The sequence below is a fragment of the Ochotona princeps genome, chromosome 30 (assembly GCF_030435755.1).
Source record: "Ochotona princeps isolate mOchPri1 chromosome 30, mOchPri1.hap1, whole genome shotgun sequence".
NCBI classification, from domain to species: domain Eukaryota; kingdom Metazoa; phylum Chordata; class Mammalia; order Lagomorpha; family Ochotonidae; genus Ochotona; species Ochotona princeps.
In genome coordinates, this window is record NC_080861.1 from 18,062,568 (window position 1) to 18,088,428 (window position 25,861).

At 40.3% G+C, this 25,861-nt stretch overlaps 1 protein-coding gene across 1 annotated transcript in view; it reads left to right on the forward strand.

Moving 5' to 3' along the window:
* The window catches only part of ARPP21 (cAMP regulated phosphoprotein 21), a 109,891-nt gene that overhangs the window by 35,000 nt on the left and 49,030 nt on the right, over nt 1-25,861 (forward strand). The window contains exons 11-16 of the mRNA XM_058657047.1: nt 714-751; nt 2,619-2,678; nt 7,428-7,660; nt 15,521-15,754; nt 23,332-23,513; nt 24,415-24,519. Of these exons, the coding sequence (XP_058513030.1) occupies nt 714-751; nt 2,619-2,678; nt 7,428-7,660; nt 15,521-15,754; nt 23,332-23,513; nt 24,415-24,519 (852 nt within the window). The remainder of the gene's footprint in view (nt 1-713; nt 752-2,618; nt 2,679-7,427; nt 7,661-15,520; nt 15,755-23,331; nt 23,514-24,414; nt 24,520-25,861) is intronic.

Genomic DNA, 25,861 nt, shown 5'->3' on the forward strand with positions numbered 1-25,861 from the left:
TGCAGTCACTCTATTATATGACCGTAATAACATACTTTTCCTGGACTTTGTTTGAATTTTATTTCATCCACTTTCCCCAGAATGCAATTTAATCTTCCTTGCAAGAGAAGAAACCCATCTTGGGTTCAGTTCATGAAAAAACTAACAAGCGTTACATGGGGCTTCTAGTTGCTCTTTTCCAATTATTTCATTTTGTCCTCACTTGTCTTCTGCCTATCCCCTCTCTAAGTCTCTTCCTCATTGAGAGGCTGGCGGTCCATTTTTCATCCACGCGAGTTGTTCATTACCAGGGAAGCTTTGCAGCAAAGCTTGGAAGCTTTGTGGCTTCCTGACTTTCCCACCCCTGGGTGGGTCTGCCTCCAGTTGAAACATTTACCCCATCTGTATTGGTGCCTGTGGCTCGGGGAACTCAGAGGAAACCACAAGCTCAGATTCCCTCAGCCATGCATTTGTCCAGCAGCCCGCTTCCACTCCTTTTTTCTGACCTCCCAAGGAACAGGCTTAGTCGGCTTGCAATGTGGAGATGCCAAGGATCACTATGCTGCGTGGGAAATGCTTGCTCTTCTAACTCTAACTCATTCTCACCTTTTTTTCTCATTATTTCCATTTTCTGTGTGTATTTTAGTATTTTGACTTTTAAAATCAGGTAAGGATTCGGGGGTCCCTCAGCAAATCCAGAACGTCTGATCCAATGCCTTTTTTTTATTTTTCAGTCAGTTTGCTCCCAGGAAAGCCTTTTTGTGGAGAGCAGGTAAAATGAACTTGACTTTTTCATGTCTGTAAAGGAATAAAAGTTGTCACGTTTGTCCTGTATACTCATTGATTATATATATACATACATATATATAATAAGTGTATTCTTGCATATATGTATAAGTCAATACATATATCTGTATGTATACACACATATATGCATATATTCACACATTTATGTTATTTAGTATGTCCAGAGATGATTGCATTTGGGAAAATGTTCTCTCAGTTATTTCCAAAGAGAGGTTTAAACATTTTCCTTACCCAAACTCCTCCCAAACATGTAACTCCCGTAATCTTTGCCAGGCGCTAAAAGGAATCAATTTTGAGATCATATGGGAACTTGCAGTGTCATTGGCTTATTGGCCAGACTGCTAAAATTATTTATGTAGTTGGTGTTATTGGCTATTTTCTGTGGTTCAAGATCATATACAGCAATGTGTATCATAATTGGAATTGCATTATTTTGAGTGTCTTGTTCTGAACATTGGTCTTTATAAAAAAAAAGTAACTTGAAAGTCTTTCAAAACAAAAATAAAAGAAATCCGATATTTAAAATTGTATCTGGGTTAGGAGTTAGTGAGGAAAGGTAACACTAAATTAAAGGCTTATAAGATGCATGGAAGGTCTTAAGGATATTTCATACTACTTAACAAAATTCTTTTTCAACTGTTTCAAAATTAACATAAATATTTAATGCCTTTTTGATTTCATGGTTAATATTCAGGGTCAAATTAAGGAATCCTGATTAATTGCACTAATCACAATTAAGATGCTTCAAAATGGGCAAATTAGTTTGGAAATATGGTATCCGTAAACAAAGTGGTGGTTCGGTTTATTTCAAGTGTCCTTGTTAATGTGGTATTCTACAAAACGTATTAAAATAGAATCTGATTAAATGCAAAGACTCAGGAAAATTTAAAATGAGCATTTAGAGATGATTGCTAGGAAAAAAGAAGGAGAATTTTCATCATGCATTTTAACAATTGGAAATCTTCAAATAATTAAACTCCCTTAAAGTAATCTCTCTTAGAAGCCACCATAGAAATGAGACACAATTCCACACAAGGGATTCTGATGTAATTTCAAAACCCGTAGGGATTTAGACAGACATCTCTTAACAGGGTAAAGCTGAGAATTCATGCACATTAAAATCTGTGGACAATTCTGCAGCAACTCAGTATTCAGTATCTACTGAAAAGATTCAGTGAACGTTAACAACTGTGTTGAGTGTGAAAGTTTATTCTCTGATTTTTAAAAAAAAAATCATTAACCTATCTTACTCTGTAATGTTATATTTACACTCAAGTGTCATTTATATTTACCTGGATTTTATTCAATATTATACTCATTATATTGCGTGCATATGCTTACACTCAAATATATTTATTATATGTGAACAAATTTTGATGGGTCCCAAAAGTAACGGGTTGACTCACCTACAGAAAAAATACATTTCTTGCACACTTCTCTCTTGATGCCCAGTATTTTATACACAAGAAAGAAAGAAAGAATAACTCTTGTATCAAAAGGAAGGGACACAAGAAAAATGCAAGTTTTTATCTGAAGCTTGGGTTATATCTCTCAATTTCTTTTATCCACACTTTTTCTGTTCTTTTTATTATTTTCCCCAACCCTTCTTTATTATCTAACATCGAGATCTTACTGTGGGGTATGGAATCTTAGTATTGTTACGTGACCATAAAATTATTATGGTAAAAGCATTAAAAAAGAAAGCATGGAGTGGAGATTATTAGATAAGAAAAAAATGTTCTAAAATAGAATGTGCATCCATTTAACTTTAAGGCACTTACCCCTTAGACCCTAAGGTTTTATATTGTAAAAATCATGTTTTTCATTTCCAGTAGGCTCTTGGAGAACAGTAACATATGCAGTGAGACGTATAAGAAAAGACAGCTCTTTCGGTTGGTATGGTTTCCTTTTTTCAACTGTGTTTTCCGAGTATGTGGCAAAAATCCTGTTAACTATACATGTACTAGTGTAAGCTGTTTTCTGTTGATGAAATAAAGCATGTGTGGTGATTTCTTTGTAAAGCTTGTTACAAAGCTGTTTTCAAATCTGATCAGATTCACAAAATACAAAATGGGAAAGCTGTTGCTTCCAATACACTTCTTTAGCGTTCTCCTTGAGTTTTTGTTTTTCAAGGGCTAACTTGAGCAGCATACTGATTTAATATCCCCAAATCAACTTTGGTGAATTACATTGAACTAAAATTTCTCTGGCAAGTTGCAATTGCATATACATCACCCACTCTGGAAAACAAGTCAATGATAACTCTGTTTGGATAGCTCATTTGTAAGTCACTCTCATCCATCATAAGGACTCAAACAGTGTTGTTTTCAAAGCATAGATTTTATTTCTAAGGAATGATGGGAGGTTTGTTTAAATTAGTATGAACTGCTCAAATCAAGATCTATGTACGATAAGGGGGAAGGTGGATATTATCTTTTAGGGTTCCATGCTAAGCTGGGAACTCCACAAAAGGAAAGGGACCGTCGTCATTTTCTTATTCCATTAAATGTATGAAGGCGTGTCAAACATTTCTTGGGAAATGAAGTTAAAAGATAAGCTTTGTTAGGCACACAGAAAAAAAAAATGGAACTCTGGGCAGCAATTGTGGCACAGAAGGTCAAGCCCCTGTTGGGACACCCCCATCCCATATTGGGGAACCAATATGGGCACTTAGTGTCTGATGCAGATTCCTGCTAATACATCTGAGCAGCAGATGTCAGCTCAGGTGCTTGGTTGGGCATTTGCAACCCAGGGGACACCTGGATGGAGTTCCTGGCTCTTAGCTTCCTCCTAAGCTAGCTCCTGTTCCTGGGAGTGAGCAAAAGACAGATCTCTATGTCTCTGTCTTTTAAGTAGAAAGGAAAAATAAATACTTATTTTTGTTTAAAATAGAGGTAGATTTTTTTTTAAATTTTGAAATTCATATATACTAGTGACCTTCAAAAAGTTGTGGCAGATGTGTTGTGCCAAAATAAACTTCCTTTAACTCACTCTTATGAACAGTTTGAACCACATTTGTGTATCTAGCTCCCATTACAGAATAGAAGATACATAATACTACACATAGAGTATTGTATTCACATATTTCATGTATTTATTGAAATTACTGTGTTCATTTGATGTGTTCATATATAACAACTTCATCGTAAATAGTGGACTGATTTATGTTGTAGGACAGGCAAGGTAACACCTTTGCCTGCTCAAAAACTGCATCTTTGCCTACTTATAAAATTACTGTGAAAAACACAGGGATCATGTTCTTGGCAAGGTATCTTCTTGTAGTAAATGTAAATATGCGACCTAGCCTGTAGCAAAATACTCCAGTTTGACAGAAAAAAAATGAAAACTCAAAATTATTTCTTTGGCCTTTCTTCACTTCTCCGAACAACATAATGTGAAATATTATTGCTTGTCCATTATTAGACAATTTTATTTTTGCTTTTTCACAATTGAAGATTCGAGAAAATAACCTTGCATTTTTCTCTGGAAATATCAAACATAGATTACAATGGGCCACTACTCACACACTCACACATGATAGCCTGATTTGTTCCAGCCAATATAGACAAAATGCATGTGTTTTTCCCCATTTCTAACCCTGTTAGCCAACCTTAGATCAGGTGTCTCAAATATGATTCCCCTCTCCTGCTAAATTCAACCCAGCTTAGGAAGATGATTTAAAAAATGTAGCAGAAATCCATCCGTGGTATTGTAAAAACAATCCTACGTCTGCATCATCTCTAACTTGGGAAAAAAGATAACAACATTCAAACATGAAAAAGGTACATGTTAGATGTTGATTATTAATCATTCCAGAAACTAAGAGTGGAGTATGACTACTCTGGGATCAATTGCTGGTCACCTAGAAAAGGACCAGCTCCAAAGACCAAGGATCTCATTATCCCTGTCGTCTTGAATCCTGGTAGGACAGGACCAGAACTGGACTTACAAGTGATGAGAAGGCACCTCTGAGTCTGTTAGAATTCCACATCCAAAAGGATATGGAATTTAGTTTGACCTTCATCTTGCCACTGGGAAGATGACTCATCCATTGAGAAAGATGAAGAAAACTTCAGTGTGTACATGCCTGAAAATCATCAGTTATATTTTTTGGAAGCTTATTCACGCTGACTTCCTAATCTCAATTCACTTTTCTAAAATGCACAGGTGATGACAAGGGCTGGTAGAGGAGATGCCAGTGGTCAGGAATTCCTAGGGTGCTTTGTTGAGCACAGAGTGTGACCCATGTGTAGGGGAACCTTCACAGCTGTGGAAACTTACCCAGCATAGTGAAGGGTATAGACCACAGCAAATTAGATTACACCAATGAATAATGCTGGCCACTTCACTGGCCAAGACCAACTCGGCCATTCTTACATCTAAGGGAAACCTGTACCCTTCCCATGAGATGTAGGGGTCATGGGGAGGATGACTGAAGCAGAATTAACAATGGTCATCCTGTATCTTGAAACCAAGGAGTAGCCCATCCCCTAAAACCAGTGTTTTTCTCTGACACACATTTCGAAGTAACTACAAAATGAGGGACTGTGATGTTCTCAGTATAATCACTACTGCTAAATAACGACTTAGCCAGATTCTCCCAAAGGTGAGGTAACACAATAAGCATCAGGTGAGGGAAACACGAAGCCAGATTTGGCGACTAGAAAAAGAAACAATCAAAATGAAGCATCAAGCTCTTCAGGTGTTTGTTTTACTTGATTTTTAAAATTTACTCTACTTTCTATACTTTCTGGAGTTCCAATTAGCTTAAGACAGTTCTCCTAGCCATTGGTGCAGGTTGCTTACATCCTACCCACAGCCTGGCTTTCAGATGACCCTTGTATCTAAAGCCAGCTCTCCCTAAGGTCCTGAGAATAGACATAATGTAAGAAAACCCTGAACAGAGTGCAGCAGGGGGCAGTGGACTGTGACTATTTCACCAAGTGTTCTTCATCCAATGTGCTTTTTGTCAATTTTTTTTTGTTCCACTTCTTCCTCTGGCTTTATAAAGATTTATTTTTTTATACTAGCTACCTCATTTTTATTATCTCTTGGATCAATTTACCTTACTAAGTTTTCCTGAAAGAAGTGAAAACACTTAGCAAAATCAAAAATTTTCTTCGTATCTCTGGACAATTGGGTTGGTTAGTGTTTAAATCAGATATATATTTCTAGAAACACTATGGTCTTTGGAAGCCTTTTTTTCTGTTTTTTTTTTAAAGATTTATTATTATTATTATTATTATTATTATTGGAAAGCCAGATATACAGAGAGGAGGAGAGACAGAGAGGAAGATCTTCCATCCGATGATTCACTCCCCAAGTGAGCCGCAACAGGCCGGTGCTCGCCAATCCGAAGCCGGGAACCAGGAACCTCTTCCAGGTATCCCACGTGGGTGCAGGGTCCCAAAGCTTTGGGCCGTCCTCGACTGCTTTCCCAGGCCACAAGCAGGGAGCTGGATGGGAAGTGGAGCTGCCGGGATTAGAACCAGCGCCCATATGGGATCCCGGGGCGTTGAAGGCTAGGACTTTAGCCGCTAGGCCATGCCGCCAGGCCCCAAGAAGCCTATTTTTCAACAGAACTACTGAACACATCCATGAATTTTAAATTAATGCTTCAGTAGTCACATGGTGTATTGATGAGAATTTAGGGGTGTATTTATTTTCCTATGATTTGTGTCCCCTATAATTACCTTAAATCTATTAAACTGGTGGTATTTTTATGATTTATTTCCATCCGCATAAAAGCCCTGGAAATATTCATGGAATTATCCCTTAAGCTGATTGGAAACCAATGAAAATGCAAATCTCTTCAAATTGTCTTATAAAACGTAATTTTTTGTTTCTGAGGAATTCTGAAGACTCCAACATTCACTGCAGAGTATTGCTTCTCTTTCAATACATTGGCTGTCTTTTCTTTCTGGATTTTAAACAACTGTATTCTGTCAGCAGATGGGTTTCCTTGTTGTTTCCGTTGAGGTACTGAGAAGTTTCATGTCAATATAAAGCATTCCCATTATTGGTATTTTCCCAAGTTTTCTGTGTGAAAGGAATCAAAGGGTTCTTTCTTCTGCCCATGAAGGTTAAACTCACTGGGCAAAGCATTTATCCACTGACTTGCAGGGTAATTCTGTGTTGTGTGTCCAGGTAAATATAGATTAGATATAAATACAAATACAGACACAGGTAAATATAAATGACATGGGTACAGGTACGTGGAGATATAGCTGAATCTGCAAGAAATAAAAAAGAACTCTTTGATTGGAGTTACTTTTAGAATTATTTAATATCTTAATTACTTTTAGACAGTAAGCATTGTTGGTTTGGATCAGATTGTAACCTCGCACACTGTCCGCAAAAGTTCACAACAGTGTTTTTAAAAGGTTACTATGGCCATTTCTCCTTCACTGGCAGAGGGGCCGTTTGACATTTCTAGGTTTGGTTTTCCTGTCTGTAACGTGTGTTTCATGTGATGTGTTTTCTGCCTCATCACTGTTTGGGAGCTCACTGGTTTAATGAAAAGGGTTGCCTAGCAGGGTCTGGTGTGGATGCTTCTAGCACAACAGGCCCCACTGTTCCCTCCTGCACTGCTCATTACACATAACGCATCCCTGTGTCTCTTTTCCCTGGTCATGATCTAGGGGCAACAGAGACGGCTCAGGGAGAGCGTCTGGGAGTCGGCAGAGCAGCTCCGAGAATGAACTGAAGTGGTCTGATCACCAAAGGGCCTGGAGCAGCACAGACTCGGACAGTTCCAACCGCAATTTGAAGCCTGCCATGACCAAGACAGCTAGTTTTGGTGGCATTACGGTGCTGACTCGGGGCGACAGCACATCCAGTAGCAGGAGTACCGGGAAGCTGTCCAAAGCAGGTAGTTAGTACTGAACAGGTTTATGTCCTGTGGCATTTCTGGATCCTTTGCTAGCCATATGATCATCATTTCTGCTCTGGGCTAACTAACAGATATAGCTGAGATGTCAAAAAGTATACTAAGCCTTCAGTTTCCTTATCTTTAATACAAAGTTAAAGCAGGATGTTGCTACAATCTCCTTCAGTAGACTTGAAGTTTACTTTCTTTAAATTTACCCAGTCAGTGAAATTTAAGGTGAGATTAGATAATTTATATGAAAATGATTTTCTTGGATTCTGCACATGGTAATTGCTTATAATAATTAGCCATGTCTTTTTGTAGATGTTTTTATTGATTTAGCCCTTCTGGAAAGTAGCTGAAGTGTTAATATTGCAGTGGTGTTATTTTTTGCATTGATGTACTGTTTGTGTGACAATAGGCATGCTGTTTAACCTGTGTTTGCTTCTGCCTTATCACTCCACAAATGGGAATCACAGTATGGGTATTGCAGAGCTATTGTGAGGATTAAGAATTGATAGACCTAAAGCAATACAAATAATGATGGCGAAGCGATATGCCTTGTTAAATACCAGTTCTTACTCGATTTTGTTTCTGCCATTTAATGTTTTCATCATTGGTTTACATGTAAGGAGTTCAAGTCTCCAAGAGGTTTCATTTCCATGGTGCTAAACAGATAGCTTTTTCTCCCCACACTGTTTAACATGATATTTTAAGCAAAGTGGTTCATGTCTTAGTGAACAAACAGTAGGAAGTAAATGTTGACAGCAAATCTAGCCCTCTGAACTTGAAAAAACTTTGATCTGGTGAAATCATGATATTGTCACACTTACATGATTCTACACAGTTTTTCTCCAGCATTTTAAACGTTCATGATTTAATCACTCATGAACTCCCAGAAAAATGACAAATGATCAGGCACTCCAGGGACTCGGTTTGTGGCTGTATAATGTAACTGGGTTTGTTTTGCTTTGCCTCCAAAATGTCAGACTCCCCAGCCCTTGCTAGGGGAATGAATTGGGAGCTGTGATTCAGTGACATGTCCTTGGTCTCAAGATGTACTCAGAGAACATTCCTAGGCTTGGGATAAGAGGTTGGGAGGAGGCCCAAGCGGAATGGGACAGGATGGCAAATGGAGAATCCTAGAGAGAGCTCAGGTGGGAAAATCTGGGTCTATTATGCTGATGGTCTAACATAATCATGGTGTTAACAAACATCTCCTAAGAAATTATCTTATGCTGTCTTAAGACAACAGCATCTAGCTATAGAGATAAAGATGGATGGGTGGATGGACAGAGTGATAGATAAATGATAAACGGATACACATGCACTGTTTCTGAAACAGATTTAGATGCATTCATGCTGCTTCCCTAGTAAATTTCATTCAGCAGTCAGTAAGTTCCTGGTTTCTTGCACTAATTAATTGCTATCATGTCCCATTATTGCAACAGCTGAAGATGAGAAAATCCATTGTGGAACACTTGAGGTCTTGTAAACTAAGAAAGGTTAAATAGTTTTAAATCTCCTCGAACTGCAGAAACCAAGTACCTTAAATGGTGTACTTAAAAATTCCAGCACAGCAAAAGAGCTCTTAAGATTTTGAAATTAATCATCATTTTCTATGCACCAACCCCAAATCATTTTCCAAAAGCAAAGCTCTTTGGAAACATTTAAAACACTTCAAGAATGCTAAAATACCATGTTCTTTGAACATGATTAAAGATTGTAAGTACTTCAGGTTTTTTTTTTTTCTTTAATATGTCTCCATTTGAGAGCTTGTCAAGGTGCAGACGTAGGAGGGAGGGAAAAAAAAATCAAAGATCAAGATAGGATGTCAAAACAGGTTTCCCATTTCCCAAAATGGTTTTATGAAGTAAAGCTGTCAGTTCCACTGTCAGAGTGCTTCAAAACAGCACAGCCCCCTGTTTTCACCTCCTGGCTCACAGTGGAATTGGAAACTCCTCTTTGACCTTTGAGAAGCCAAGTCTGGGGCCATGACATTTAAGTTACTCTTTTCCTCCCCTAACTACACAGCTTCTAGCTTGAAATAGATCATAATGAAACTTTTCCTATTCAAGAAACGTGTTTTCCAACATTTTTGGAAGGGGGAGGGAGGCCCATTGCTAAATTTTGAGCACCCACACATGCTGTCTACTGGCTGCCCAGCTCAGGCACTGTCACGCCTCCTTGGAAAGGGTGCTTGAGTGCCACCTGCACTTGATAATGGTGTTGTGCTTGAGCAACAAGTGTACGACATCCGTTTCTCCCTCCATTGGTCCAAGTTCACTGTTTTACTGTCTTCCATCTTCAGCTGACCTCCAGAGTAGGCAATTATCCACTTTAGCTGCATCAACATCACATGAAGAGCTTGGCAAATAAACAGTGTTAGAGTCTTAGCCCCACAAGGGCCGAGTCAGCATTTCTGGGACAGGACCTGTGGATCTGCACGTTTGATTTCTCAGGAGATCCTGATGCCACTGTTCTAGGCAGTACCATTTGAAAACAGCTGCTCCAAGGAAACAAGATGCACTTTGTCAAGTTCTTTATTTTTTTTCACATTTTTTATTGATTACATTGCATTATGTGACACAGTTTTATAGGCATTGGGATTCTCCCCCACCCCTCCCCAAATCCCCGCCCCATGGTAGATTCCTCCACCTTGTTGCATTACCACTGTTCAAATTCAGTTGAGATTCTTTCATTGCAAGCATCTACCGAGCATAAAGTCCAGCATCTAATTGTCCAGATAAGTTCAAAGGTTTCTTGGGGAGACCATCTCTGGTCTGAAGGTAGAGCCGGCAGAGTATCATCCCAATCAATTAAAAGCCCCGACATTACATCAGTAACAATTTATAATGTTATGGAATTAGTTGACATGGTATTGAGTAACCAATATGTTAAAAGGGGGAAAAAAAAAAGAATGCAAGTTCTGAACCACATCCTGTGACTTCTACATTGACATTTCAGTTATTAGTTTATATACAACCGGGTTCTATACATCTTAAAATGGCTTTGGATTACTATTCAGCTGTCTCATGTCTATTCTAATTTTAGTGTTTAGCAGTTTATAGCATTGAAGCATGATTTTGCTGAACCTGGCTGTTTTTCGGGTAGTCTATATGAAAGAACACATTTTGTATATGTCACAGATATAGAAGATAACAATACTTCTCTCCCTCCCTCAATCTCCTCCTTCCTTCTCATTCTTTGATTTTCACAATGACATACTTTCAATCCACTCTGTAATCACAGCATTAATTCACCACTAACCATAATGTTCAACGAGCAAGAAAGCAGAAAGGAATGTAAACGTGGGGTAACTTCTAAGAAAGCTATATGATCTGTGTGCGTTCTAGCTGCAAGGTTATTCTTGCTGTCTTCATATTTCTTCTCCATATCTTGGAAAGTTTTTTTAATTCATTGTAAGATATATATCATTTTATCATCACTTTCTCTTCTTGTTTGTTTTCATTACTACACTAATAACTTCTGAATATTCTCCTTCACTTTATGTCTCTGAAGCTTTGAGTTATTCTGCTAAACTGTCAACTTCTTGAGTCTGAGATACTTTTCTTGAATTATTAATGATCAAAAAAAGTAGAAACTGTACGGTTCAGGTCTAAATCACCCATTATTCATATACTTGTGTCCTCAAAGAAACCATCACTTTGCCTGGAGACTTACAAAAGAGTGTATGAGTGTATGTCCTGAGGAAAACACAGCTAGCAGTGTCAGAACTCAAAGTAAAACCCACTGAAGACCCTCTTCCATGGAAAGTGTTCCCATACCTCCCAGGGCCTTAGGAAAACAGAACTAGCAGAGTCAAAACTAGAAATAAAAACCACTGAAAACCGTTCTTCCTTGTGTTCCTCCTCCCTCTAAGTGTTCTCTCAACTCCCAGGGACTCTGCCAAGTCGTTCTCTTTTAGTCCTATCTCCTTTCTGGTTTTCCAGGTTACCTTGTCTGATGATCCTTTCATACACTCCCTCATTTCTTGTTCATTTTCCTGTGTCTCTTACACGCCACTGGGTCATCATTCTCTTCTCCTTTCTTCTTCTCCCAGCTGTCACGTAGGGCATAGCATCACTGTCACTGGCACTGAATTTGTGTCCTATATCTCTTAAAATCATCCACAGACCTGGGCAGGGCCCTGAGCCAGCTGGTTTCCTTTTGATTGATAGGGGGATAAACATAGAACCTGCAGGCTCACAGCATGGTCCCCACTGTGGATTTGCTGTGTTTAGACTCACACTCTACCACACACTAAGCGAGCTTTAGGAAATTTATTTAACATATCTGATGATCAGTTATCATTTTCAAAATGAGGTTGACTTGAAAATAAGTTTAGGCAGCTCATGCAGAGTGATTAGCACAGGGTTTAAAACAAAAGACACAGTGTTTAATCACTTGTCTTGGCTAACATAGAGTCTTAAAAAGGAAATTAGAAATGTTTTTATGGTTAGCACCCCAATTTCTGAGGTTTCTAAGTATCAATCTCAATTTAAAAAATTAAATGCTTCTAATGCTTGCTTTTATCACTGCAGCTAACATCCATTTTGAAATTGAAACAGTTTTAACATAAAATTAGTGGGTTCATATTGTATTTTAAATTTTCATAAGACTAAATTGTTTTAAATGTTTCATGCTTCAAGCTCTCCAAGTTTTACATATTGCTTTAATGAGTCCAAAACGTTGTTATTATTTCCAACAAATCCAAGGTTAATTAACTGAAAATGCAATTAGAGCTATATTTTAGAAGTTTGGGTCATGTGGAATTGTAAGTTGTGCTACAATTATTACTTCAAAGTTCTTGGCTACATTTTCAAGATTTTATGAAACAAGTTAATTGGCAGGTCATCTTTGTTCATTGGGCAATTTCTAGGCTGAAAAAATGATACAAATGTAATTACTAAATATGGGTTTATTCTACTCTTACTCCAGATTTTGTTTTCAGCACCTCTTCTTACTGAATATTTCAACAGTGCCAGCCAAGTATAGATGGACACTTATAAGCCACATCACATTGGTGATGATGACACAGTGCCATTTATTAAGACTTCGCTACATGTTGATGGCTGAGCACACCTCCAACTAGGCTTCTCCTGTCCCTGAGAGTGTGAGAGCTTAAGAAACATGCATTTTTCTTTCCTTCTTTTACCTGTGATATTAAGTCATTAATATTGCCTCTTCCGAGTTCTTGTGGTTCTGGCCACTTGCCCATGTAGGTGTTAAAGAGGAGTGAGATTGCTACTCTGTGATTAGCGGCCATATCTCAAAAGCCAAAATTGAATTGCTCTGGATTTGATCGTAGAGCCCCAGTCCACATCACGCTCATTTTTCTTTAAAGATTCATTTTTTTACTTTTAATTGAAAGGGACCTTTACAGACAGAAGAGTCAGAGAGAAGGATTTTCCTCTTCCAGGTCACTCCTCAAATGGCTGCAATGGCTGCAGCTGAGCTGATCCCAAGCCAGGAGCCAGGAGACTTCTCCAGGTCTCCCACAGGGTTGCCAAATTCCAAGGACCTAGACTGTCTTCTACTGCTTTCCCAATAGAAAATCAGGGAGCTGGATGGAATGTGGATTGGCCGAGTAATGAACTGGCACCCATATGGGATGTTGGGCACTTGCAGATGGAGGATTAGACTGTTGAGTCACCATGCCAACCCCAAACACACCCATTTTGTTAGTAAGCCACACCATAAATCAGGGCTGGGACAGACTTGTTGAATCTCAGCTCTTTTTCACTATCTAGATTTTCAGCCTATTAAACTGAATCAGTTTTGTATGACCCTAAACATCTAGGTTCAGGAGGCTTTGCAATTGACTCTGCTCTGATGTCAAACATGATAGCCTCACTTCACACAGGATGCACCCATGGACATGGTCTACATTCGTCTGCATTGGGACCACAGTCTCAGAGCCATGGTTTCACCAGTAGGGTTTCAAATGTCCTTGATATTTTCAAGATGCCTTCTAGATCCTTTGTGTTATTCAAAAACTCACATCAGCATTTTAAACCATTTTTGATGGAGCGATAACTGTGTTGTTGTTCATAGTTGTCATGGGAAAAGCAGATGACATGCCCAACTGAGAACACTAGTGACAAGATTGTTTCTGGGACTGTGCATATTCATGTGGCAGCCTGAGGTCAGGCTTCAATCTTGAACTCTTCTTCCATCTGCCTAGATCACTCCCTAGCTCTGCAATCACTTGGCTAGCAGAGCTAGCTTGGTTAATCTAATTTCTTTATACTTTAGTTTCTTTATCTATATGGGCAAAAACACTAGTAATCATTTAAATATTTTTTTCAACTTACAGTGCTTCCACATGCTGTCACGCCACCTCCATGTTGCCAAGTGTTCAATAAATATTAGTCTTTCCCCAAGATCATCACATTCTCTGGTTGACAATCTTTGTTGCACTGTATTCCTATCACTTATTTAGAGAGATCTACCATTTAAGAGCACATGTTCAATCTTGAAAAGAAAATTAACTATCACTTATATACTTTAAATATCAATGGTATAAAGTCATACTTTTTAACAACATGCATCAATGGTTATGAGTGAATGGTTTCATCTTTATATTATCCAAAATTCCAGCAACCCAAAGTATCATTCAAATCCTCTGTTACTTTGAATTTGCTTGGTAGGTCTTCTCTTGGTGCTGTGGTGGCCACCTGTCACCTAGAAGAGGCAAAGGATGCTAGCGCAGTTGCATCTTGCTTCAGTGAAAAGCAGAGAATGCCTAACAGTCATGGGCTATGGCAGATGCTTCTCTCTGACCAAGGTGTATGGAAGAGAAAGAGAGATGTTTAGGGATGATTTCAGCTAGAGAATTGGGTTCCCTGACTGTTTCCACAGTCTATAATCCCCGACGCCCTCCCCCTCCACAAGTTTAGTCTCCTGCCTCATCTGAAGGCAGGAGATCACTTACTATTTAAATAGAACCTTCCTTGGTCCTTTTATCAGGTTCTTTATCTATACAGGATCCAACACAATGTCTTAAGTACTTAAATACGTTAATAAGATGGTCAACACTTTCTTCCATCTGTTTCTCTCATGGTTTGACTACACCTTGATGTTGGTTGCTTGCCTCCTGTATTTTCTGTGTTTTATTTAAAACCGGTAATATTGAAAGTTTGTATCATCTCATCTTCAAGCAAAATGAAACTGATATTCAATGGTTTAAAGTTGTTTCTACTCTGACATTGAGAAAGAGGGTTCTGAATCAGTGTGCCTCCCTGTCTTTCAGTCCAACACACTGACTATTAAATCATGCCACTGTTCAAAAGAGACCCTACTTGATTTTGAAATGTGTCCACTGCTATACACTGGGCTCTCAATAGGAATAATCCAGTTTTTCTCCACACAGGTGGAGGGAAAAGATAAACATTCTAGCTAGCCTCTCTGCAAACCAATATGTAGAACCATACATATTATCAGATTCCTTCTGAAGCTGCAGCTCTTAACCTCCACCCAAGTCACTTTATGCTTACTGTTCCAGCTCAGTAGGGCATCGCCATGGCACTAATTACACAAGAATGTGGAAGATTCCGGGCACTGAGTTTGGGGCTTTAGGATGCCATTCATTGATGTGTTACCCTAGTGGTACCATGAAAAATCTGGAAGCGAGGGAGCTTCTTATCCTCTCTTTTCCTAGGACATTGACACATCTGAAAAAAATACATATCATGATTTCAGTCAAATGTGATTCCAAAATAAGGGAGGCGTGGCCTCAATTCTGCAGCACACACCTTGAATATGTCAGGATGGTTAACAACAGAGAAGTAAGCGTTTAGACGCAGATCTGTGCTCTGTCTCCTCCCTGCATTAACGACTTGCTGATTTGCATCCCTGTGCCAGGTTCAGAGTCTTCCAGCAGCGCAGGCTCTTCAGGATCGCTGTCCCGTACCCACCCACCTCTGCAGAACACACCACTGGTCTCGGGTGTGGCAGCCGGTTCTCCCAGCTGTGTGTCCTATGCTGAGAATGGAATGGGAGGTCAAGTGGCTCCCAGCAGCACCAGCTACATCCTCCTTCCACTGGAAGCTGCAACAGGCATCCCACCTGGGAGCATCCTTCTTAATCCACACACAGGTTAGTGACTTTCTTTTCAGGGACATAGCTTATTGAAAGTTTATTCTTGTGTTTGGTTTTAGTAAATTCAGTGGCAAATTTTCTGGATATTCCTGTTAGAGGAGAGCTGGAAGCATGAATTGCAGGGTAGCATTTTTGTTTAGGAAGAGCAGATGTACAGCTATACCTGTGTTCCTGTCAATATAATATGGATACTTCCGAGAAACATCTACTCTGCTCTGCCTTCTCTTGTCCAAGTGTCTCTCATTTCTAGGATCTGAAGTCAGAGACAGCAGGGTGCTGAGCTGGGAAATACTAATAAAACATTTGGGTTGCTCAGATTAAAGCCCTGATGAGCTTGCATTTTGTCAGAAGTGTTTTTATTGCAATCAATGATATTTCAGGAAATTGAGGTATTCGTGGGAACACTTAGTGGATTCTTAATTATAAAAGTTGTTTTCTCACTTGAGGGTTTTTTACCCAGCTCCTGCAACAGGGTAAGATAGTGGGAGGAAGAGGTGACAAAGATCCACTTCTTATGTGTTTTAGAAATGCTAACTCTAGATTGATTTTTTGCTTTATTTCATCGGGATTCCCAGATGAATGTGGTGCTTTGAGTTGCATTTCTTCAGTGGATCAAATTCTAGATCATTGATTCCCAAGGACCTAGGGCACAAAGTTTTGGGTATTAGTAAATAGACTGAGAAAGTTCTACATTGTGCATAAAATTTCTCAACCAGGGGCAGGTTTTCACATGTCCCCAAGATCATTTGACAATATCTGTTGGCAATTTAGTTTTTTTTTTTTTTTAAGATGTATTAGTTTTCATTTGAGAGTCAGGGGAAAATGTGGCTGCTACTGGCATCTAATAGGTGGGAGCCACAAAGGCCAATCAGCATGCTGCAGTTTCTCAAGGCAGTGTTATGGCACCCAAAGCATAGGCTGTGCCATCACTAAGGAGGCCTGGTTTAGAAAGTTGGGCTAGAAGCAATCACTATGGAGAGATTGGGTGTGGAGGGGAGGGTGGATGAGGAGGAATGGAATTATCTTGAAAGCAGTATGAGATGTGTGTTAGCTCATCCCAGAGCATTTATGCCATTGGCTAAGCATAAAAATGCAAAACTGGAGAACGTCTCATAAAAGTGACTCAACTCAATCGTCTCACATCGATAGTTCCACTAGTAATAAAGAACTTGGGAGACACACGAGAACAACCGTGAAATAGTTACTTGAATAACTGCCACACTTTCATCAAACATATGGCACATTCTCAAGGCCTGGTGTCTAATTGAGACATTTTGAAGATGTCATAAGGAAGACACAGTCATTTTACAGAAAACCATTTAGAAGCTTTGGAGTAGATACTTCAGAGGAGAATTTCTGGATTCTTTTTATTTTGTTTGGATCATTCTAAACACTCGACAAGAAACTTAAAGGCTACCCTGGGTACTGATCGAAGTTTAATCTGAGTCTGTTGGTTTAGTTGCCCTCACTTTTAATTGAGATGGAGAGCTTATGGGGGAGAACACACACCAAGGATCTGCTTTTGAGCAGTGCATTTGAAGCAAAATTAGTGTCTCAACAAGCTCAACAAAGTATATCTAGGGCATAATGCAATAATATTATTGATAATGATAGTATAATTTTGTGTGTATGTGTTTATTAGCATCTATAGTCTTGTTTATAGAAGAAAGAAATGAAACATGCCTGCTGCCAACTTTCAGTTCTTATTCTTTGGCCAAAGTCATTGAGAGCCATTACCAAAATGTATCTTTCGAAATAGAATCCAGCTGAGGAAATGGAGCTGATAGCACTGCTGGACACACGTGTCTCATCTGAAAACCACTGCACATGGAAATACCCTAAGGCCAAAAGCAAAATATATCAAGGCATTGTATGCTATGACTGATTGGCGAGATGGATGTTGAAATAGGATGTTTCTCCCATTTCTAGAATGTATTTATTTTTGCAAATTGAAAAATTGCCCATGTATGATTATATGATATAAATAATACGCATACTTGTATATGTGTATTTGTGATGTATGTGTAACTATTAATCTATATGATCTTTATTGACCTCTATTTTGAAAAATTAACCTCTGTGGGACTGAAACTTTTCTTCTTTCTCTTTTATTACTGTGGATTGCCTGGAAACCACATGGGTCACCATTTCCTAAATTCTTTTGTCCCAATATGCAGGAAGCATATTTTGGTAATACGACTTCAGAGTATGTAACTATTTTGCTGCTCATGGGAATTGCCCTCGGATTCATCTCATCGCTACTGGCACATTTATGAACTCCTTGTAGAAACGACCTAGGCAAAGCTCTTTTATTGTATTTATTGCTTCTTCAGAATGGAAAACAGAGTAGTAGTCACTGAGCAAGTGCTCAGTACTTAAGCATTATTGAAATAATATCAGCTACCTTTTATATATTAATGGCATACCTGAGAGTGTGTTTCAGGCATAAAACTAAGGCTGCTAAAAATATCTTAAGTGAAAAGAAAACAAGCAACGATTTCAAAATACTAATGTGTCTACAAGTCATGTGTTAATGAAACTGAAGTGAAAGTTCATTTGCTAAAACAGCTGACCCGGTATTATTAAGGAGCAAATATGTTTGTGAAACTAGCAACGTCCACCTGCATTCCCGCTGCTCTGCCAACACAACCACAATGCTAATTCCTTCTGCCCCGTAGACTTGGTCCTCAGCAGATCCACTGTAACTGGAGACCTCCGGCCTGTTCTTTCTTTACTTGGCAAGCATGTGGATGAATGCATTACTTTGAGCCTCTTCTTGAAAGCATTATCTAGATAGCATCTTTTTCTTTGTGAGACAATCCCTGGCTCTTGGACTTTCCTCCACAGGCTATCCTGGAGCTGGCCTCCTTTGGGAATTTGTAGCAGAAAGCTCCAATTCTTTGGGCTGTTTTCTCTCAATGCAGGGCAATGTAGAAATGCCAACAGGCTGTGGTGTCTTTCAAAGACCCCATGACCACAGAGCTTACACTACTGTTTTCCTTTGCTCTTATCTGCAAATGCATGAGCACTATATGAGAGGGTAGTCTTTTGCAGGAGCCTCACATTCAGAAACAGTTTAGAGCTTTGCTCAATCAAAAAGTCCCAATAGGCTTCCGTAATGCTGTTCTTTTAGTTTGGATTAGGATATTTCGAACCAATTTATCCGAACTGCTTCCATCTTTTTTTTTTTAAATGTAACATGAAACCGTCTTATGCTGTCTGTAAATGTATCTTTATAAGATTGAGCTCAGCCTTGCCCATCCAGCCATCACAATGCCAAAGTCCAAAGCCCATCCTCTCTCTTTTTAAATAATTACCTTATGTCAAGTACTTTGCAGAAATGATTTCCTGTTAGGAGTCATGAACACGTAACTGCTCCATCCTCTTCTGTGCCCTTGGCTTCTATTCCTTGCTGCTAGCACATTTCTGAGCGTTTTTGGATGGGCTCTTAATTAGTTGTTTTCACCCATGTATTTGTGTATGCGGTTTCACTTATTTTCTTTGTTTTGCTTCTCTGGAATGGATAGTAAGGTACAGGTACAAGCACTCATAAATGACACCTTATCGAAATACGATCTTACACTCACTCTACGTGTGGATGTGGATTGTGGAGTCTCCCAATATTATATACTGGAGAGAAAAGAGCAGGCTGCTTTTAGTGCCTCTCTGCCCCCCACTCTGAGCTGAAAGGAAGCTGGCTTTTTGCTGACACCGCACACTTTTACCAGTACTGACATACTGGTAAAACCGCTAACATGAAAACCTCATCTTGGGCCAGCCCCATATCTTCAACAACTGCCATTCAAACTAATTGCTTATTCAACCCTAATTACATCTGGTTTGGGAGAAATCATAGGATATAAAGAGGATGTGATTACCTGACTTGAAAACCAGTGTTTACCTCTGCTAGATCTCTTAGAAAAATTGCTTTTGTTCCTTTTCTCGTACCACCTCACTTCTTTCATATTTCACGGAGTTTCCCTACCTTTCCTTGGTGCATACAAAATCAATCTTTCATTCCTTCTTCTCTTTCCAAAAGAGCCTACTTCTGTGACTATTGGAGTACTCTTTATATGCCATTTTTTAGAAGCCTCAGTTTCTTCTAGTGTAGAGTCCATTAATCACATTTCAAATTGAGGCTCTGGAATTTTCCACAAGGACATCTAAATAGTTGGGTGTTATATTAACCATTAATTCTGCTGCACATTTTCTCAGCCCTCGCTAGGGAAAATTGACAGTCATGTAGGAAACACTGACTTTCTCTATGCTCATCATCGTGTTGTATATGCGTGTGTGCGTGTGTGCGTAGGCATAAAGCCAGATTGTTCTGAAAGAATTTCAGATGAAGTTATATACTTGTTGCTTTTCAAACATTTTTTAAAAGTGTCACTACTTAAAATGTTTCTCTTCTTTTTCTAAAATGAAAAATGAATAAAAATGGAAAACTTAAGGATTAGAACACTGAACGTGTTGATAGATTTTTGAAACGTGAAGGTTCTTTTCAGTATTTCTCAAAGTATGGATTTTGAGGGGAAATGTGGACTTGAGACTTTGAATCCGGAAGGAAGTTGTATTTTTAAAAAAGGACAAAAATACTTAAAATGATAAAATATAGCAATATAAGTATCAATGGCATGAAGGATATTGGAAAAAAAGACACTAGATGTGACAGTCACTTTATGCTGTGATTATCACATTTGCTTTGTCCCCATAGAAAACCACCAACGCTTATGAAATGTATAGGAACTTCTTTCATTTAGGCAAGTATCTTCATGAAGATGCACATACAATTTCTTTCTTTTTTTTAGAAAAGATTTATTTCTAGTTGAAAGGCAGATTTTAAAGAGAGAAGAAGAGACAACGAGAAAGTTCTTCCCTACACTGATTCGCTCCCCAAGTGGCCACGATGGCTGGATCTGAGCCAATCCTAAGCAAGTGTCCCAGTCGCTGCTTATAGGTCTCTCACATGGGTGCAGGGTCCCAAGGACCCAGGATATCATCTACTGATTTCCCAGGCCGTAAGCAGAGTGCTGCATGGGAAGCAGAGCAGCTGGAACGCAAAGCGGCACCCACATGGGATGTTGGCGACATAGGTTGGGGGATTAGTCTGGTGAGCAACCATGTTGACCTCAGCATTGACAATTTCTTGCCATATCCACATCAATATATTCGCATTCAGAAACTGTAGTAAGAGGGGCACATGCTGTGTCTAACATTAAGATGCCTTCATCCTGTATTGAAGTATCTGAGTTTGATTCCAAGCTCTAGATCCTAACTCCAACTTCTTACTAACTCAGAGCTTGGAGGGCAGCTAGGTGGCTCAAGCGGTTGGCTTTCTGCCACTCATGTTAGACACTTGAATTGTGTTCCCAACTGCTGACCTCAGACTCTGCCATTACAGACAGTTAAGGTTAGTCTGCCCATCTCTTTACGTGAAATTTTGTTTGGCTTCACTGCAGCCTTAGGGCTTGCCTCTGACCAGTGTACCATTTTGCTTTCTTAATTTAATGCATTGAGATATGAAGTATATGATGTTGTGCACAGCCTGCACATATAGAAAGAGAAAACCCTCAAGAAAGTTTTGCTTGCGGGAACACCTCTCTAAATATCACCCAGAATGAGACATAGACTTTATAATTATTCTGTGAGTGTCATGTTGGAATCAACCCCCAAAAGTACCCCTGTTATAACTTTTGTTGCAGCTGATTGTTTTGGCTGCTTTTGTATTCAATTAATGGGATCATGTAAAAGACATCTTTCTGTGACTCATGCTGTTTAGTTAGCATACAGGAGTTAATTTGTTTAGTTCCTTTTTGATAGCAATCTATTGTTGTATGGATACTGTATGCTCTTTTTTTTTCACTAAAATATTCTGTTCCCTCTGAGTCTGCTTTACCACTTTTTATCTTTGTACTACTTGCTTTTTATTTTTATTTTATCTCTTGAAATACATGAGTTTTACTTTTTACACGTTACATTTCAACAAGACTGATTTTTCTCTGCCCTCCTATGCTTATCCTAAGACTACTCAGGCAAGCTCTGTGTATCAGTACGGATCGAGTGACTCTTGTTATGTGTTTGGAAAGAACTCAGTACATGTCCCACATCATCTCCTTAATGCTGAGAGAAGGAAGCTCCCCCTTGGAAACTTGGGGGCCTTGGTGCTCCCAGCCATTTTTCATGGGTTTCTGGAGATCGTCTGTGTGACTTTAGCTCATGAACAGTCTTACTTTCCAACAGAGTTGCAAGAACTAGGGGAAAGGACTCAAAAGTGGTACCTACACTGCCCCTGGCCATTTCCCCATGTTCTGATCCTTCTCTTTCATTATCTGCTGATGTCAAGGGCAATTTCACCTTGAAGCATGCCCTGACTACACCCTGCCTTCACATTCATTGAATCATAGTTTTCAGTGATGGATATCATTTTCATGATACATCACTTTACCATGTCCTCCTTATATGCAACTGTGGAATCCATTGACTGTTTTGGTGTACTAGAAAGTGAAAGGTCTTTGCAATGTTATAGATCAGAGTGATTTAATTCTCTCACTGCTTTTTGGCTGCTGTTTATCTCGTACCTCTGAATATGTTGTTTGGTCTCTCTGAGCCCCAATTTTGCATTCTTTATGGTGAAATGAGATTGCAAAGCTCTCTGAGTGTTATTGAAACAGCTAAGGGCATGTGCGTGAGGTGCCTGTTTGCTCTGCCTCCGTTCCTCCCCCTCATTTCCTGCCCTTTCCACTCCCCTCCTTTCTGCTCCTTATTTCTATCACCTTTCTGTTGAACTTCTATTCCCTTGTCTAAACATCAAGGAGACAGTAGGTAACTTTCTTCCTTCCTGAATCATGATGAGACTTTAATGATGCTATTTTGAAGATGATGAAATACCCCTCATCTCTAAGGTAACAATGCTATTAGCAACAGCAGCAGCAGCAGCAGCAGGCATGGTGGTGAGCCATTCTGTTAATTCATAAGACAAAAGAATGTGTATCTACTTCTCTATTGCAAGGCCATTCTTCGATGAGTTTGCCAAGCTTGAAACCCATGGTAGCCCATCTGTGTAGACAAGAGAGTGGTTGGATGTGCTGTGCTCTGTTGGATGTGTTTTTGTGAAGCTGTTCATGGTTCTCAATTGACAAAAAGGCAGAAGCAAAACAAACACAGTGGTAAATGTCTTGAGGTTGAATGTACCTGGAGGTGTGTGACTGGGAAGCAGCCATCATCCATTGGTGTGTGTCATTCTCTGAGTTCTTGAAAGTATAGGGCAGCACAGTATATGGCTTTCAAAGCCGGCCCTTTCACAGGGTTCTCGGCTGGGCAGCATTGGCTGCAGGTGCACTTAGCATCAGCAAAATTTGCTCAAGGTGGTGGTTTCATCTGCTGCACTTTAAATTGTGTGAGCTGGTGTTTTTTCCCAGCACTCACAAATGATAGTCCACACAGTGGTGAAAATTCCAGCATCCTGGATTCCCAAGGCCTTGCCCTATGACCTCAGGGTTACTTTCTGGAAAAACCTTCCACCCAAGGAGAGACTGAGGTGCTCATCTTACCCACAATTTGTGATTCTTTTGCAGGCCAGCCTTTTGTGAACCCTGATGGGACTCCTGCTATATACAACCCACCTGCCAGCCAACAGCCTTTGCGGGGCACGATCGTGGGACAGCCCCCACAGCAGCCCCAGCAGCAGGCCTCACCTCAGCCTCCACAACAGGTCCAGACACCACAGCCACCACTGGCAGGGGCCCTGGTCACTCAGGTAAAGGCAAGTTGGAAGACGGGAAGACGGGGAAGGAAGGGTTCTGGGGTGAAGGCTACATGGTCTTCAGAGCAGCCATCGCAGGGTGTAGTGGTACCATACCCATCTCCTCAAGCTTCCTAAAGTAAAACTTAGCACCCTGAGTTCCTTGGTCAAAGGATACAGTATGGATCATGAGGTGGGGTCTTTGGTCACATGATATAATCCAGGTGCTTAAGTGGAAGTTGAAATAAGTGCTTCATCTAGTGACTTGTAGAGTGGGAGCATCATCCTAGGGAATAAATATACCATCCTAGGGAAAAAAATGAATCTGCTTGTTTTCCCTAATGTCTAGTTTTATGTGTTCTGTATCGGGGCTCCTCTGTCTTAGAGACAGAACTCATAATCCCATCTAGGTCCTTGCACCATCTTGCTCAGCCATTACCATCCTATACCAAATGTTCATATCATCAAAGAGCCAATATAGAAGCCTTCTTCTGCAGTAAGAGGAGTAGACCTAAGTTGGTGCCAGGGAGAACTGGGTTTTCATCCCAGCTCCACTTGGAGGGAGACCGAGCTGCCTCCCGTGCTAAGGAGACACACAGATGTACCCACAGAACCCAGAAAGGTCCTCCGGAGGCCCCAGAGTTTTTGGCTTTCCTCATTCTGTCTTCAGACAATATTTTTATACCCAGAGGATATAGCCATCGCCAACATTAAGCAGATTAGTCGTCTCTTAAAAGAGCATCTGTCGTGTGCAGGTAAGCCCCTTTCTGCTGTGTTCTCCACTACAGTGCCTGAGCTTTTCCTTGGCGGTAGGTTCCCCCTGTCTGACAGGTCTGTGTGGACAGTGGCACACTTCCTGTGAGATTTCAACCTCAGTGCTTTCCATGACCTAATTAGCATATTTTCTTTCTTCCAGTCTGTCCAGGGACTGCAGGCTCCCTCCCAGTCAGTGCAATATCCGGCTGTCTCTTTTCCTCCCCAGCATCTCCTCCCTGTGTCTGCAACACAGCACTTCTCCATGGTACTGTATCACATGTGGCTAACTTTCACTCCTGGAATGCATAGTCACTGATTTTGCTCCTTTCCCGTATGGCAGCAGCTAGTGTTGGCTGGGTAACCTGGGCTGACTGTCAAGTGAGACGATGGACCCATCTCTGCAAAATAAGGCTTCCTTTTCATTAACTGCCTTGTCCATGTTGAATGTATCTGCACTCTGGTATGCTTATAAGGTCATGCACGGCTGAGGCATACAAAAACCCTCGGGATGAGAAGGCAGGGATAGAGAGACACAGATGAAGTGTGGGGATCTGAGAAATATCTCAAGGTCAGAGTCAGGCTGGTATCTCTCATCACTCTGGGCTCCCGATAGAAGTGTTCCCAGAGGACCCTGCCTCAAGCATGTGCTTGTATTCACCCCTCCTCAATGTATGAGCACCTTTTGAAAAACAGTTGAAAGAATGAGCTAGGCCAGTGTTGCATCAGTCCTGGCTCCCTCTCCGCGACACGGATGCACAGTGTCCAGCACAGGTGCTTCCGCCTCTCTTTAAAGGCAGGTCTGATGATTACAGCTAGGAAGTTCAACTGACCATTCCAGACAGAACACAAGGCTCTCAACAGAGCAAATCATCATCTGTTCACATTGAAGAGGGAGGTTTGGGGGCTGGTATCGTGGCACAGCTGATCACACCAATACCTGTGGCACCTGTCTCTCATTTCAGAATGACAGTTGTAATCCAGGCTGCTCCAGTTTCATCCAGCTCCATGTCGATGCTCCAGAGAAAACAAAAGGGCATGTTTCAGTTCTTGAACCTCTGCCATCCATACGAGAGATGCCAACAGAGTTCCAGGTTCCTAGCTTCAGCCTGACCCAACACTAGCTATTGTAGTCATTTGGGGAGTGAGCCAGCAGATGAAAGCCTCTCTCTTTCTCTCTCTTTCTACTTTTCAAACAAACAGAAGACTTTTAAAAAAGATTTATTTTGTTTTTGTTGGAAAGCCAGATATACCAGAGAGGGATACAGAAAGAACCTCTGTCCACTGGTTCACTCCCCCAAGCAGCCACATCTGCCAGAACTGAGCCAATCTGAAACCAGGAGCCCGGAACTTCTTCTGGATCTCCCATGGGGGTACAGAAACCCAAGGCTTTGGGCCATCCTCAACTGCTTTCCCAGCCCACAAGCAGGGAGCTGGATGGGAAGTGGGGCTGCCAGGATTAGAACCGGCACCCATATGGAATCCTGGCACATGCCAGGTGAGGACTTAGCCACTAGGCCACTGTGCCAGGCCCAGAATGCATGTTTTTAAAAAGAGGGGTTATTTAGATTGAATTGTTTACTGTTGAATGACTCAAACCTTCACATGTG